Below are 17,416 nucleotides of genomic sequence, written 5' to 3' on the forward strand. Positions count from 1 at the left end.
CAGCTTGGATTCTTCAAAAGAAAATATGAAAAAATGACCAAAAATCCAGATGAAATAGATGAGACCACAGAACTCAACAGCTGAATCACCCAGCAGTTCCCACTGCCTTGGGAAGAGGAAGCGTCACAGCCAGGGTTTGCTATTTGCATGAATGGATTTTTTTTTAAATCCCAGTGTAATTTTATAATGTGATAGGTACACTAGCCTGATATTTTAAGAAAACTGCAGGTCGGTTTGTAAAGAAATCGTGGGAGGTTTGAGAGGGTTAGGAGTATAAAGGGTAAAAGACTTATTTTATATGGGGGAAAAGTGGTCTTTACGCTGGCTGGTTCAGTTTGTAATGTGTATTGTGTCAGAAACATGAAATGCTTCCAAACAGTAGACGTCTTAAAGAAAAATATAATAACCCTTATCTGGGGGTGGGGGGGACCCAATCATTTAAAATGATTGTTTTTAAACAACAACAAAAATGGAAGAGTACTTGGTATAGGTGTGTAATTAGCTTGGATATTGATGCTGATGGGAAACTAACACAGGCCTTCAACTTATGCTGCTCATCAAAAGTTGCCACAGAGGATATTTTCAGTGATAATTTTGTTTATAAACTAGGTAAAATTTGCTTTGTCAGCCCACAGCTGCCTCCTCCAAGTCCCTTTCTTGCAATGATGGACTTATCAAAACATGCTTGACCGCCCGCTAGGAGCCTCCCGTGTGCCTACTGCAGGGGAAACTGCCATTCAGGTGGCGGGGTCGGGGGTGTCTAGAGGCCAAAGCACAAACTTCTGTTTAAAATGTGTAACCGCATTTCTCTCTGCTGGAGGTCCCACCTGGAAGGGAGAGGAAATTTCCTTTCTCCTTTAGGGTTTATGGCTGGCTGGCAGGCAGGCAGGGACCTTGTGAATTGCTAAAAGGTGAGTAATTTCTTTGGAAACCTTCCTCCTTCCACACTGAACCTCTCCCCCACCTCCTGGCACCCCATATTCTCGAAGGCCACTGCTGCCCGCCTTCCTCTGTAGGACGCCGGAGTTACCCACCCTCTCCCATTCCCGGGGCAGCAATTCTTCACCAGGTGTGAAGAGGAAGTCATCTGTTTAACTTCCATACTTGGAGTGAATTCCCGTACAATCCCCTTAACTTCAGGGAGCTATTTTCATTTGTTGCTAAACATGTAAAGAAAAATAAGCAAGTGAATTTCTAACTTTTGGGATTTCAGGCAGCATAAACAAGGTAAAGTATAAACATCTCAGGAATTTGCAAGAAGCTACAAGGAGACATTAGAAACCACCAAGTCAGCATGTGCACCAGCTGTGCTTGTCTGTTTCTGGAGGACTTAAACTTCCAGAAGGACTTTCACCCGGGAGTTTGCTCCCCAGGCAGCGTCTTAGTCCCCAGTGCCTGAGAGTCTAAGGGTCAGACTGGGATGAGGCCCGGTGATCTGTATTGTAACAAGCATCCTGGTCCTTAGGATGTAAATGGGCCTTCATGAGCAACACCACCCACTTCTGCACCTTCTTTTCTCTGGTTCTGAGCCCACACGTGCTCTAGGAGGGACTGGGAGAGGGGGCACCAGTGAAGGTCGGGGGACTATTTTATGTCAGAATATACATACCTAAAGCTTCAGACAAGTCACTCAGCCTCTGTAAACTTCAGTGTCCTCGTTATGAAATGGGAGACTGGGTTGGAGCTCAGCAGCGACGCTTTTAAATTTAAAAATCTACTATCTGGGTTTCTTGTAATGCAAATAGACAATCCTCCAAGAATCTGACTCTGAAAGGAAGTCAGAGGAAAACAGGTATTTGCCCACGTATGCCTGGCCTCTGTAATGGCAGTCATGGGCTGTCTGTCTGCACAGTTTCATTACTTTGTATTTGACGAAACAAAGGAAAAGCAAACAATTAGCCATAAAGCGCCTGGAGTTTGTAGCAAGAACAGCATGTTATTCTCTAGTTACAGGTGCTAGAAACCAATCTTATAACAGCTGTGTGGACTCAAACACTGTCTCAGTCCAATAAAATTTTCGTTTAAAAAAGAGTGGAGGAGAAATTGGCATTAAGCTGATAAAGACTATTTAATAAACTGGGTAACTGCTGTATATATGTGCTAGTTCTTCAATGTAATATACTGAGAATTACAGGATGTCATCCTTTTACTTTACTCTGCCTCACTTCCTCAGATAAACACTAAGCTGAGGTCACATACACACAGAGCTCTGGCAAGACCTGCCTTAGACAATCTGCCTTGATGGCAGTTTCCCTTTTTTTTTCCCCTAAAAAGTCACGACTTGTCTCTGCACTGTTTATCCCACTGGGGCAGGGCTTCTCAACCGCGACACTCCTGACACTGGGTGCCAGGTAATTCATTCTTGTGGGTGCTGTCCTGTGCATGGCAGGATGTTTAAAAGCGTCCCTGGCCTCTACCTACCAGTACCAGAAGCAGCCTCTCCCCCTAGTTGCCTCCAGACATTGTGGAGCGCCTCCTGGGAGGCAATATCACCCCGATTGAGCAAGTTGCCTAAATATACAACTTCTGTTAACAGGTCACAGATTTGAGGCAGAGGCTCTAGAGAGGAATTATTTCTCAAACACTTTTAAACAAAGGTTGAATATTCATCCAAAAAATTAAAAAACTGTTTGAAAAAAACAGCTATGTATTCTTATTCAGTCATACTTTTGTTTTAAAAGTTAAGTAGAATATGGGGCTTAAAAGATGCTGTCTTAAAATTTCCATTTCATAAATGGTGTATAGACAATATATACAAAATGTGATAAAAATTGAGGTGCTATATGCATGGCTGCCACACAAGCCTTATAAAATAGTAATATGGTAAAATAGTCTGTGAAGAAATTGCATTATTTGAAATTGTGCATCATTCATTTTTGCAGCAAAGAGCTGGCCAGAAATTTTTCCTAGCTGGCTGTTACTTTCATAAAGTAGTCAAAGTTACCTATTAACTGTGAAAAGAAAACTAAAACCAATTTATCATAATCACACAAGTGATTATACTAAAAGTTATTATAAAAGGTGTAATTTTATAATGTATTTAACTATTGATACACAGCTATAACTCAATATATGAAAATCTCATAAATTAAGACATTAAACAGGATTCCTCAAACTGAGCTCCCTGGTCCACCTTTAATACTTCAATTTGCACACACAAAATAATCACATACATAACCTTCCAGGACTATGCCCTTCATTAACACATACTCATTTTAATCAATTCAAAAGACTAAACATCTAGAGGTAAAAGGTATTTACATGGGGGTAAAGTTTGAAATAAATAAGAATGTTAACTACTACTTTGAACTTTAATGAAAATGTAGCCATTATGTAAATATAAAAAGATGGTTTCATATGTACCTGAAATATTTTGGCAGATAAAAGTCAAAATATAAATGTATATATTGCACGACTATGTTCAAAATGTGTATTTTTTAAAGACAGATTGTCTTGGATAGTTTCGTTCATATGTAATGTATAAATCTTTAAGATGTGATAAGTATATTTGCTTTTTTGATTAACTCATCTTTTTTTCACACCAAAAATACTGAAATGTATGCATGTTTGTACAATGAAGTGTCACAATTTGATTTCTAAGAAACAAAAAAATCAAATTGGAGCTGTAATCAACAAGAGCTTTTCTCCTATTCAAGTATGAAAATTATTATTTAATTGTAAGCCACTCTTTACCATGCCACATTACTAAATATCATTAAATCATTTTGAAAGTAAAGCTATTTACTTTGGAATTTGAATTTTATAACTTATGTGTTTCACTATATCTTATGCACTCACTGTGCCTCAGAACACCTTCAGGACAGTGTAAGAAAAGTAAGGATGTATCTAATCTCTTACATTAGTAGCAGTGGCCACAAAGATGCTTTGCAGGAACCTTTAACTGTCTTCATAGTTCGGGGACTAGTTGTAAAACCTTGCTCCTCATAGTGCAGTCAAAGGGTAGGCAGCGCTGAATCACCCAGAACCTGTTACAAAATGCAGATCCCAGGTGACAACGAGAACTGAATTCCAGTCGGAAATTTAAGATCGCCAAATGATTCATGCTATGTTAAAGTTTGTAAAGCGCTGCCCTGAGACACAATTTACCTCCAGAAATACGTGCTTGCGACAGAAAAAATTGGCCGAAGTGTTACAGCCTAGCAGAGCTGTCATCTGCATAGTTTAAACTTTTTAACAGTAAGCAAGAGGGTTTATATATTCTTAAGGATTAAGTATGATTATAAAACAAGCTACGTACCAGGCTCAGAGACTGGCCATCATTGCATAGCTGGTGCATCGATGCAGAGCCTGGGGGGAATGCGCTGCCTTTCACACTGAGGCACAAGCATCTCTGTTCCCGATCAGGGGATCCCTCACATGCCGCCCTCCATTCACTCCATCTCAGCTCTGGTGAACTATGTCATAAGAGCAGCTTATTGCAGAACCACCACCAGTAAGTGTGTTTGATATGCTCTGTCCACTAGAATACAACTTTGGAGAAGAACAACATTCATTTTTGTTTGTTTTGTCACAGAGTAGATTAAGAAGTACTGCTAAAGACCTGTATCAAAGCTACCATTCTCTCCCAAATCAAAAAACAGCTTTTTATTTGTTTCTTTAAAAAATAATTCCTTTCATTTATTCTACATCACCTGTTAAAAACTACACAGAGCATTAAAAAAAAATTCCTCATCCTACCACAACCATTAATATTTAAACTAAAATACCAGTTAAAAACTGGAAATCATCTTACTCAAAAACAGGCACTGATTTTTATCTGAGGACCACTCCAACCTAACCAAAAGAAAAAGGCTATTAACTGAACTTTTTGGTTCTGTGCAAAAGTAACCAACTAAAAAGCTAACTCGAGTTGCTCTTACATAGCCCTGACTCCACCGCCCTCTGCTGGATGAGCTACCTAACTACATCACACAAATTATTGCCTCAAGAGAAGTGACAGATGGATTGTCATTATGGAAAACAGTATGGAGATTCCTAAAAAAACTAAAAACAGACTTACCATATGGTCCAGCAATCCCACTCCTGGGCATATATCCGGAAGGAATTTAATTTGGAAAGATACATGCACCCCAATGTTTACAGCAGCACTATATACAATAACCAAGACATGGAAGCAACTTAAATACCCATCAGCAGATGACTGGATAAAGAAGCTGTGGTATATATATACAATGGAATACTACTCAGCTATAAAAAATAAAATAATAAAATAATGCCATTTGCAGCAACATGGATGGAACTGGAGATCATCATTCTAAGTGAAGTAAGCCAGAAAGAGAAAGAAAAATACCATGATATCACTCATATGTGGACTCTAATAAAAAAAAAGGAAAGAAAAAAGAGGACACTAATGAATGCATCTACTAAACAGAAACAGACTCACATAGTAAAACAATTTTATGGTTACCGGAGGAAAGCAGGTGGGAAGGGATAAATTTGGGAGTTTGAGATTTGAAAAGGTTAACCACTATATATAAAAATAGATAAAAAACAAATTTCTTCTGTATAGCACAGGAAACTATATTCAATATCTTATAATAACCTTTAATGAAAAATATGAAAACAAATATATGTATATATATGCATGATGAGGACATTACGCTGTACACCAGAAACTGACACACTGTAACCGACTATACTTCAATTAAAAAAAAAATCTGTCAACATCATGAATTCCAAATTGTCAGTGAGAGATGTGAATTAAAGGAAGAAATATTTGGCATTCCTTTTTATACTTTTCATAATAAGCTGAAAACTAAGGGAGTAAAGGAAGAAAAGTCAAAATATTTAATAAATTATAGCAAGCAAAAATGTAGGTAAATCAAATCATAGCTACACTTTAGAACATGTTAAAATCAGCTTTAGATTTCATAGCACTCTTTCTAGATAATTTAGAATACTTTTTTTTCCCTAGACATATCACTCCAGCTGAATTCTGACTGTATCAAGCAATTCCATTTACACATTATAAAGTTAAATGAAGAGAGGAAGAGAGAAGGGCAAGGGCAAGGGCAGGGCTGGATTCAAGAGATACCCAGGTCTCATCTTCTAATCCTCCAACAGGTCATTCAGGGATCTAAGATCCACACTCAAACTTCTGGTTTCTTAATCACTATTTCTCAAAACATACTGAAAATGTACTGTGACTCAACATCATATCCAAAGGACAAAAATATCCACAAAACCATGAAACACATCATGTTGATCATCTGTTGTTACTTTCATTCAAAGATAAAATTCTTTCCATTTTACTACCTGTTGAAAAACTTGAAACCCAAGTCATCTGAATTTCCTGCTTCTTGAGTGGACTTACCTATGCTGTCATACAGAGCCACAGTTCCAAAGCAACTTTTTAAACCTTACAATCCACTTAAAGGCTGGTTTTTCTTAGGTTACTTGATTCCTTAAGCAGCCAAGTTACAGATCTAGAAAGGCTGTGTCAGAGTGATGCTAGCCCCTTACTGTCTCACCACCAATTAACTCTGCCACTCCCAGGAAAGTCAGGATCAACAAAGACCCCATTTAAGTCCTACTGCAATGAACTAAAAAGATTTCATCAGAGATGTCCCATCCTAATTTCAGCATGCCCCAGATTAACTCCTTAACCTTTGTATTGCAGACTGAAAAGCATAACAGTTTGTGTTCTTAACTTAAAACAAACCCAACTTAATGACGGCACGATTCTTTAAAAAAAATGCTTAAAGAAAGTCATATTCTTTAAAAATATAACTACCATCAATAAAGACCCTCTGGAGAAATATCTGCCAAGGAAAATCCTGAAATCCACACATATCTCAGATGAACATATATGACATAATAAACAAATATCATACTAACACATAGGTACAAAATCCTAGGAACACTTGGTGGCCCAGTAACCTAATGACAATGTGCTTTCAGACAGAATGCAACTGACTCTTGTCCAATCACCAGCCCTTGTTCTCAAATGGGAGCAGGATAGTTTGGTGGAAGGGAGAGGGAGGCACTAAATTCAGAGAGGGTAAAGCTGAGGCCAGACACCACAGCAGAGGAATAGCTGGTGGAGGATTTGTCTGCCTTCCCAAGATCCTGTGGCCCAATTTCTGGACAGGTAAGGAATAAGCACCAAAGCAGAGGAGATTCCTAATGTCTACATGGCTGTCCCATAGGTCCCAGCCAAAGCCAGGACACAGGACCTTCCCCGTGGTCCATAAAGATGGTGGACAAGGACCACTGGTGGTGCCCAGCACAGAACAGGCACTCAAGATTTGAATAAATTCCTCAGGTAAAAAATGTTTCGTTAGGTCCCATTTGTTTATTTTTTCTTTTTATTTCTTTTGCCTTGGGAGACTAATCTAAGAAAATATTGCTCAAATCTATGTCAAGGAATGTTTCACCGATGTTCTATTCTAGGAGTTTTATGGTGTCATGTCTTATGTTCAAAAACATCCCAAACCTAAAAAAGGAAACAGATATTCAGGTACAGGAAACACAGAGGGTCCCAAACAGGATGAGCCCGAAGAGACGCATACCAAGACATATCAAAATTAAAATGGCAAAAGTTAAAATGAGGATTCTAAAGGCAGCAAGAGAAAGAACAAAGGATCCTTTACAAGGGAACCCCTATAAGGTTATTACCTGATTTCTCTGTAGAAACTGCAGGCTAGAAGGAAGTGGTAGAGCGCATGCTCAGCACGCAAGAGGTCCCGGGTTCAATCCCCAGTACCTCCTCAAAGCGGAAACCAATGAAAAAACCTAATTACCTCCCCCTCAGAAAACAAACAAGAGAAATGCAAATTAAAACCACAATAAGTAATCACCTCACACCAGTCCAAACTGACTATCATCAAAATGTCTAGAAATAATACATGCTGAAAAGGATGTGGAGAAAAGGGAACCCTTGTACACTACTGATGGAAATGTAAATTGGTGCAGACATTATGGAAAACAGTATAGAGGTTTCTTAAAAAACTAAAAATAGAACCACCATATGATCCAGCAATTCCACCCTTGGGCATATACCCAGAAAACACAAAAATTCTAATTCAAAAAGATACATGCACTCCAATGTTCACAGCCATACTACTTAAACTAGCCAAGACACGGAAGCAACCCAAGTGCCCATCAAAGATAACTGGCTTAAGATATGTGTATAATTATATACACAAATACACACACTGGAATATTACTCGGCCATAAAAAAGAATGAAATATTGCCATTTGCAGCAACATGGATGGACCTACAGAATATCATGCTTAGTGAAATAAGTCAGAGAAAGAAAAATACTATATGATACCACTTACACATGGAATCTAAAAAATAATACAAATAAATCTCTAAAAACAGAAACAGACTCATAGACATAGAAAGTAAACTTATGGTTACCAAAGTGAAGAGGGAGCAGGGAGGGACAAATTAGGAGTATGGGATTAACAGATACAAACTACTATACATAACACAGATAAGCAACAACGATTTACTGCATAGAATGGGGAATTACACCCAGTATCTTGTAAAAACCTATAATGGAATATAATCTGCCAAAAAAACCCCAAATCACTGTGCTGTACTCCAGAAACTAACACAATATTGTAAATCCAATATATGTCAATTAAAAAACAAACTGTATGGAATTTATATACTAAGATCTATCAAGATAGCATATAAATTGTCCACACAAAAATTGGACCATTGTTTAGTATAAAGATTGCAGAAAGCATAGCTTTATTAACAACTTCACTAATGACAAGGTTACTTAAGCAATTAAAAATGATCTGAAAATGCTTTTAACTAAATAATTATATAATTTTCCCTTTCAATTGGTTGTGGATCCAATTTTATAACCAACATTATAGCACAAAGCATCCTTGTTGCTAGTTAGTTTGCCTGGTTTTACAATTTTCAGCTAATTCATGTATTGATACAATACTAATAACTAATGAAATACAGTATGTGTTATGGTAAGATTATACATTCTGAAATACTAGAAATCTCCATATTTTGAAATAGCTATTACTGAATTTTTAAAAATAGGTAAATATGGCTTTTAAACTTTAAAATCATGTGTTTATTTAGCTTATTTTTAAAATATATAGATTCCAAAAATACATCATATCAAGAGTGTCTGGTAAAGACCTTTTATAACTTCCAGTTCTGCCAATATTCCTATAATGCACCCCTGGTAACAATGACATCACTGGGTATAGGGGCGAGGGGCTGGGGGCAGCCTCTGAGACACAGTCACTGAGAAGGGGGCCACACTTCAGTGTAAGTTACAATCAGAACTTAGTCATGGAATAATATGCCTACCACAAGTATCTTTCCTCAAACTTAAATTATTCTTCCATTCTTTTCCTAAAGTCTTTCCTCTGTCTCTAGTTCCCATATAAGCCCTCATTCTAAACACACATTTATTTTACTTTTCTCTCTTTTTTTCCACTCATTTACATAAGTATCAGTACACTATCTTCTGCAGAAGAAAAATCAAAATGTGATCAAAGATAAAAATTTATCAAAATAATATCTCAGGACTCTAAAAACCATAAATGATTTAATCACTGGTTGCCCAAAAGCATTCTTTGTTTCTTTTCCAAGATGATGATGATTCTTCATACATTTCCTAAAAAAACAGAACCATAACAAAAGTTCAAAAGAGAGTATTTTAATAAATGCAAATATATTTGAATAAATCATGAAAATGAATATCACAACTATTTAAATCTGTTGCTCTTTTAACAATCCAATGGCTATTTGCATAAGGCATTGAGAGCAGAAAAATGAATAAACATGTTCCCTGCATGCAAGGACTCAGTCCGGTAGGAGAAATGACAGAAGAGAAGCCTTAACAAGACAAGGGGCAACACAGAAAGGAATACACAATTAATTCCACTCAGGACCAAGACAGGAGACAGCCTGGCAAAGGTTATACAGGGAAGATGGAAGGTCTTTAAACCTTTTTTTCTTTCCAAACACTCCTACTACTTCTACATTTCTAAACATGCTTTTCCAAAGGCAGGAAGGACATTTCTATTAGCTGTGAAATTAAGAAACTGCCACAGAGGTTCTTAAACAGGTCTGAGCTGCGTTCTGGGGACAAACGCTCTGTAAGTATGTGCCCTAGCCCCCTGTCCACCCCTGGCCTGTATCACAGATGATCTAAAGCACAGGATGAGACCAGAACCAGACTAGGATTCAGCTAACCTGGGGAGGAAGGGGAATAAGAATTATCGTTTTCTCTTCCCCCTCTCTAGTCAGATTCTGTTTCTGTAGGAGTAGAAATCTGAATTCAACTGTCCTCTGAACACCTGTACACCCTCCCACCCTCTACAGATAGAAAAGTAAATAGAAAGCCCAGCTGGTCCTCAAGCATAAAAACGAGAGCGTGCCCCAACTCCTGCCCACTGCCTTATTCAGGGGTAAAGGGGGTTCCCTCTCATCTACTTTGTCAGCTGACTGTTCATTCTTTCCTCTCGGGTAAAGAAAGCCACCTCTGTCAGCCAAGCTCACAACTCATTCTGGAATGCTCTCCCTGTCTCGCTCTCTCCAGGGGCCTGTCTCATGTTCCATCAAAACTGTGGCCGCCCTGTTCACAGCAAATCAGCCAGATACCTGAGTTTCAGTGGGTTTCAATTTTTATTCAGTAAATATGGTCACTAAATGTCACAGTGGTTCAGAGTCCAATATGCTCACTGCACCACTGCCTGAGGCAAGAGGCTCCTAGGAAGGACTCGCCCTCTGGCCTCAGCTCCTGGCCTTCTGCTCTACTGGGCGCTGAATGCCTTCCTCAGCCTTGCTCTCAGCCACAAAGCTGCAGGCAGTTCTAGGCTCTTAAAGGTCATTACACATGTCTGAGGGTACAGAGCAATGCCACTGTGGAGGTTAGCACGCCAGGCGAGAAATTAGGGAGCTGGGCCTTTTCATCTCTTCAGAATGTTCTATTTAACCAGAGAATTGTTTGCTTTTATTGATGGGTTTCACGTACGGACAGAAAATAAGCTAGAATTTCCAATTCAGGCTTTTAAACCCACTCACTATGCATGTTCTCCAAGGAGGCAATATCCTATCCTTTTCTCTTCCAAAGATGAAGGAGCTCCAGAATGCTCTTTTTTCCTGAGGAACCCCTAATTTAGCCACTGTTTAAACAGCCACACATTATTCCCACTCTCCAAAGGAAAGACCCTCTAATTGAAGGGAATTCTAATCTAAGTATTACTTCATATATGAACCACCGGAATGGCCCAGACGAGGAATTCTGTTACCACTTGTTGTGGTCTACTCCGCACCATGCATTCTTCGGTGCACATATTTTTCATGCTTAACAACCTTCAAAAGTATATTATTACACAGACATCTTATTTCACAGATTAAAAAAACAAGGTTCTACAAAGTCAATGAAGGCCCATGAATACAAATTCTGTATGTACTCTTCTTCCTTAGCCTTTAAAAATTCCTGAGAAAAATCATGCCCAAAGGCAAAATCAGAGATGGTCTGGACTTACCTTCTTCCATATGGGCACCCTGGCTTTTAAAGTATCAATGGCATAGCTCACAGCTTCGAGGGCTGCAGCCCTGTGGGCTGAAGACACAGCAATGATAATGCTCACTTCCGACACCGGAACTAAGCTTTAGCAAAATGAAGAAAAAAATTCATCACCTCCTCTGAGGATACTTGTTAAAGAATCTACTATTAGATTCATGGGGAGGGGGGAATTTCCAGTGAAGCATCCCTGGAACCAAACACTCAGTTCTGTTTTACCTAAACATCCCATGTAGTATAAAACATTAATTCATCCCAGCTGCTTTTGGCAGAGGGGAGGTCGAGGTTGTGACTAACTTGTTAACAGCTACTCACTAAATTTATTTGATGGGCACCAAGGAGAAAGGCAACTTTCACTGATTCAACAAATAAATACCTGATTCAAACAAACGAGGCACAGTGCCAGGTAATGTCGAAAGATACAAAGTTATCCCAGGATGAACACAAAAGAGAATTTACAATATTAAATAGCAATAAATAGTAAATAACAGAATTATTAACATTATTTTTAAAATTACACTTACTAATTAATAACTAATAGATGATAAATTTAGTCTCAATTGTGAGGTTCTTTTCAAAGTATGGAACACCACTCTTCTTTGTGGTGCAAAAAGGCAAACTAATTTAAGGACCTTAAAAGGCATTTATATAAAAAAAATTCTCTTAAGAGACTGTCATTTAAACAGAGTCCAGACTACAAAATAGTTCTGAAAGGGCCTCAGGGCCTTTAGCACATATCAGCCCAGGCTGTTGGGCACAGAGCCTGAGTCTTGCACGTTTGGACTTTGTTCCAGCATCAGCCACTCTCCAAATACTACAACGTAACAACCAGCCTAAAAGGCACCCTCTGCCAGAATACACAAATCTCCCTCCCAAGGTAATGCAGGATGCCAATGAAAGATTCTAGAATCAGAATTAGTATAAAAGTGGAAAACAACTATGCTTAACTTTTAAATTGATAAAAGGAATCATACCCAAGTCGATGGAATACTGCTATGTGTCTGACTGGCCATTTTTGCCTAATGTCAATACAAATTTTTCTGATTTCATTTTCCGCCATTGGTAGATATGCTTCATATTCTAAGCTAATGACTTTCTTCCCTTCAAAGTTATTCCTTGTAATCCCTAAAAAAAAAAAATTACTATTAAAATTTCTCCTTAAAACAGAAATGCACACTAACAGAATAAAAAAGGATTATTTTTGAATAGACAAGTAGCATACTGATTGTCTAAAAATTACTTTGAAATCTTCTGAAGACAAAAACTTGATTAGAAAATCAAAAGGTAATTATCAGAAAGATAAGGAAGTAAAATGACACTGATCTGCCAAGCTTACTGAAAACATTCATACAACAAACCAGTAAGTACTCTAACAATTAACACTTGACCCTTAAAAGGAAAACTGTCTTCTCAGGATTATCATTAAGATACTATCTTCACCATTTCTTTCCTCTCAATATTTGGAAAATACAGAATTCTCTCTGCTAATAATGACTGTTATCCGACTTTTTTTTTCTTTGCCTTTAACATAGGTTAATTTGAAGATTACTAAAACAAAACAAGAACTAAAAAATTTCTACTCACTACCATGGGTAATCTTGGCTTACTGCTCAGTATCTTAAAATCCTCTATTAAAACTGAACATGAGAAACACTTGATAATTTCTATTGTCTTGTATAGTCAATAGGTTCTGTAAAAACTGCAACTCACCTACAAATAGGGATATTGCACCACAGAGTGGAGAAATCACCAGCCGTGAGACTTCATCTATGGAAAGTTTCTCAGATGTGAGTTTTATTATATCTTTAGATTTCTCTTCAACTTCATTCATATCTTTCCTAGAAATAAGATAGTAAGAAACTTTAATATTGGTACCAGAGGCAGAACACTCCACTTATAGGCTGTGTTTCAATTTATATTTTTTTCTGCATTAGATGTGTTAGGAGGCATGATTTGATATGAATGATAAAAACAAGCAAGTGTAAAATTTTAGCAGAACTCAATAATTTTACAAATATCCCTAATGAATCAAGCATGATATAAAAAGGAATTCACTACTAACATGATCACTTAAAATGTAATCTACCTCATACGCCAATGTATTCCAAATTCTGGAATTGCTACTCTTAACCTCCTGTTCAGACGTGACACCTTCACCCACATGCACATCACCTCTAACACCTATATTACCAAGCACCACACCCAGAACTGCCTTTTTCTTTATCTAAAAAGGAGAGAGAGCAGAAACGATGGTGACTCCACAGGAACTAGGTTCATTTCACTATCAGACACAAGCTCAGTTAGGTAATTGAGGAAATAAGGGAATGGAATGCATGCCTCTTCACCAGATGCTGTAAAAGTACTTTGCCACGCATTTGTCATTTCATTCATCAGCATTTATAACAGACTCACTAAGGTTCAGAAACTGGATCCCCTGCGCTGGATATAGACCAGGGAACAAAAGACCTGGCTCCTGCACTCAGGGTGCTTACACTGGAGTAAGAGCAAAGGAATAAATGGGAATTACAATTAGGGAAAGCATATGGAAAAAAACAGGGTTCTGAGACAGAGAATGGGGGCTGGGGAAGTGTGGTTAAGATAAGAGGCTCATGCTATCAGGAGAAAAAAAAAAAAAAAAGACAAATTTTCATATGCCAGTGGATTCCAGGATGTTTCAACCTCCTGTACATGCCACCCAAGCTGCTTCTACTTCTTTCTCTTGCAGTATGATATAGTAAATCCAAACATGGTCTACGAACATCACACCCCGAGTTTCACAACTTGATTCTATAAGAACATAGGTTCTAAAATCCTATCAAACTCAAATAATACACAATGCTGTTGAGTAATCTTCGTCTTCCCAAAGAACAGCTCTAGTCACCACACACACAGACACACAAGCACACCTTCCACAGCGGCCCACTGTCTTATGAATAAATTCCAAACTCCAAAAAATAGCACTTTTCTATAATCAAAATAAAATTGAGATACATATCTAACAAGGAATTCTATTATTTCCAAACAGTAGAACTAAGAAAATCCAATCACGATCAACATGCTTGGCAATTTGCTTTGCGATATTTATTCTTCATATTTTGGGGCACTACCCTCCAGGAGAGTAAGGGGAAAAAAGTAGGTGAAAAAAATAAATAGGCATCTTTGGCTTGTTTCTTTCTTTAATGAAACCAATGTTTTCCCATTGAGTATGATACCTTCTCTTGATTTTGGAGAAAAACACTATCAAATTAAGAAAGTTTTCTTTCATTCCTAACTTACCAAGAGTTTTTAATTGAGGATGGTAGTTAATTTCTACATTATTTATTCCTCAGTTCACAAATAAAGCCTCATTCTGTCTCTCCAGATCACACTGAGAAATGTTCTTATATAGTACCTTACTCAGATATGGACTACATTATTTGGAAATATGGAAAGATGACATTGGTCCTAGAGTCACTTGCAATATAGCTGTAATAAAGCTGTCTCTTTATACCTAGAAAATGGTAAGCTTTCTTTTTAGGAAGGGTGATCTTTTTACTTTCTAGCAATGCAATTTTTCTACATTTCTCTGTGCCCAATAGTAACAAGCATATTTGTGAAAAAGTGCATGGAGTCCAATAATCCAAATTCAAATGTTGGCTCTGCCACTTGTTAGCTATGTGATCACAGATGAGCTTTTTAATTTCTCTGAATTTCAGTTTCCCCTCTGCAAGACAGAGATATTAACACTCCAGTGTCCAGCAATGGGCCTGACATGAAATAAAATCTCAATAAACTATGATAAATCAATAGAATGAAGGTATCAAAACGACATTAAAGTAAACTGTTTACAACAGAATTGATAAAGAGATGATGAGTATTTATAAGTCTGTCTGCATCAATGCAAGAGTTGCTGCTCTCATAAGATTTGTTGCAGACAGAGTTACAAAGAGGACACAGTTAAATCAAACCATTTAAAAGTTGTCATCTACATGATCCTTCTCCACAAGATTGGTTAAGAAAAGTGTATCTCACATACCCAAATGTCTCAAAAGCACTATCCTCCACTAATGGGGGGGATAATGGCAATTTCGTCTCCTGATTGTAGCTGGAGGAGCTGATCTCCAAGCTCGACATATTCTTGACGGACAGCAAATATCACCTGATTTCTGACATCGGCCAACCTGAAGGAATTAAAAAAAAGTATAATTAGATGCAGCAATGCTGTGTGAGACCCCAAATCTTCTCAGCTGCAACTAAAGTTACATAAATACTACTTTATAAAGCATCTTCTACAAAATTACTAATTAAACAAATTGATATTTTGCAGAGAAAGGATATATCCACTAAAGAATACATGGATATATCCACTAAAGAATACACTTATTCTCCACAAAGAACACAGTAAACTGCTAACAACTCTTTATTGGATGCTATGTGTCTTGGGAAATTAAAGAAACAAACAAAAAAAATACTAGACTGGAGACAACGTTCAGACCAGGTCAGGGGAAAAAAAAAGGAAAACTTAATTAGTACCTCCTGCCTTCACCAGGAGCTTTCTTTAGTAAACAAGCATACTAGTGTACCTAGGAAGGTTCCAAAGCACCAGGTGCCTCTCAGTAGGTAAATGATTAAAGGTAAAATAGGCCAGAAGCCCCACCACATTTCATTGATTAACAGAGCACTTTAAGAATTTAAAAGACATGAAGCCAAGAAGGAATGGTTTTCTTTTTGAACATACATTGTAGACTATCTTTTACACATCACTGGGACTTCCAAGTTAAATATCCAAACGGATTTGAGTGACACTATTAATATTCCTGGAATACGTTCAAATAAACCACTTTCATATTCTGTTCCACAAAAGACTTGAGACAGAAAAAACAGCAGTAAAATTATACATTTTCAAGAACCAGGAAAAAAATCAAATATTGCAAAAACTCAAATTTAGCAGCACCTAAGATTTACTGTCCTTCAATTTTCTTTCAATCTTAGAAATTTCTATTTTGAGTTCTCTAAAGAAGGGGCAGGACATAAAAGTTTAAAGAACACATTTTTAACAGAATTTGTAACAATTTCATATAATGTTATAAAGATGCAAAAATCTACATTTTTCAGTATTTTGTAAATTATAAAAGCAAATATAATCATGTCTCTTTAAGAGTATCTCAGTTCACTGTGTTTTTTCAGTAAAATATCTTTAACTTTTCTTAAGGAATTCTGCATTTAAAAACTAGAATTTAAGTTTTTAAGAGTAGTTCCAGAAAAATACAACTAATGACCCTTTGACATTAAGCATGTAAATCAAAATTAACTTTTTTTAACTTTTATCATTTACTCACACATTTTTAAATATTAAGAACTGTTAATCACATGCATTCTAAAAAACATTTACCCAGGATGGCGTGTTTCTATCTCATTCCACAGCTGTAATGCTTTTATTTTTTGTGGCACAGAAATGGTCTCTGAGCGAATTCCTGTTATTTCAGCACTTACTGCAAAATACAACACCTCAACCTGAAAAAGAGAGAACACGCTTTTAACGGTAACAACTCATAGTCCTTTTCTGACTGTCCTTGCTGGGTTTTCTTGTTTTCCAAATGTATTTCTTTAATCTAAAGACACTTCATAAGTTAGAGAAAATTAAGTGCCCATAAAGCTTTCAGTATATCTACAAGTTCAAGTTTTGAAAAAAAATTGTTTTAAGTACAATTCAGACTAATTTCTGGATGCTTTTTACTTTTATAATGTTCGCATGCCACAACTAAAACTCTAACAATATCTTCTTAGAAACCATGAAGTGGGCCTTCAATTGACATGGTATTACAGCACCTTTCATAAATACTTAGGCAGTGAAGGAACAAATGTCTCAGTCAAGAGATGAATTACACAAATAAAATAAA

The 17,416-nt window shown here is 37.2% G+C and overlaps 2 protein-coding genes across 2 annotated transcripts in view; one reads left to right on the top strand and one right to left on the bottom strand.

Annotated features, from left to right (window-relative positions):
* The window catches only part of ITGA2 (integrin subunit alpha 2), a 95,395-nt gene extending 91,659 nt beyond the window's left edge, over nucleotides 1-3,736 (top strand). The window contains exon 30 of the mRNA XM_010966302.3: nucleotides 4-3,736. Coding sequence (XP_010964604.1) covers nucleotides 4-84 — 81 coding nt within the window. The 3' untranslated portion in view covers nucleotides 85-3,736. The remainder of the gene's footprint in view (nucleotides 1-3) is intronic.
* Nucleotides 3,737-5,544: 1,808 nt separating this feature from the next.
* MOCS2 (molybdenum cofactor synthesis 2) lies at nucleotides 5,545-17,030 on the bottom strand. Its single transcript, XM_010966301.3, has 6 exons — nucleotides 16,909-17,030; nucleotides 15,553-15,697; nucleotides 13,248-13,375; nucleotides 12,512-12,662; nucleotides 11,500-11,623; nucleotides 5,545-9,620 (listed from the first exon to the last, which is right to left on the bottom strand). The coding sequence occupies exons 2-6, from the start codon at nucleotides 15,648-15,650 to the stop codon at nucleotides 9,552-9,554; spliced, it is 570 nt and encodes a 189-aa protein (XP_010964603.2). The 5' UTR covers nucleotides 15,651-15,697; nucleotides 16,909-17,030; the 3' UTR covers nucleotides 5,545-9,551.
* Between the last annotated feature and the right edge of the window lie 386 nt (nucleotides 17,031-17,416).

The sequence above is a fragment of the Camelus bactrianus genome, chromosome 3, assembly GCF_048773025.1.
Source record: "Camelus bactrianus isolate YW-2024 breed Bactrian camel chromosome 3, ASM4877302v1, whole genome shotgun sequence".
NCBI classification, from domain to species: Eukaryota; Metazoa; Chordata; class Mammalia; order Artiodactyla; family Camelidae; genus Camelus; species Camelus bactrianus.

Bases quoted from the DNA above. Each gene is read 5' to 3' on its own strand.
- MOCS2 (XM_010966301.3), bottom strand. From the start codon at position 15,650: ATGTCGAGCTTGGAGATCAGCTCCTCCAGCTACAATCAGGAGACGAAA. The intron at 13,376-15,552 runs GTATGTGAGATA...TCTTATTTCTAG, and splicing joins AGTGCTTTTGAGACATTTGG to GAAAGATATGAATGAAGTTG. The intron at 11,624-12,511 runs GTATGATTCCTT...ATTTTGCTAAAG, and splicing joins GCAGTATTCCATCGACTTGG to CTTAGTTCCGGTGTCGGAAG.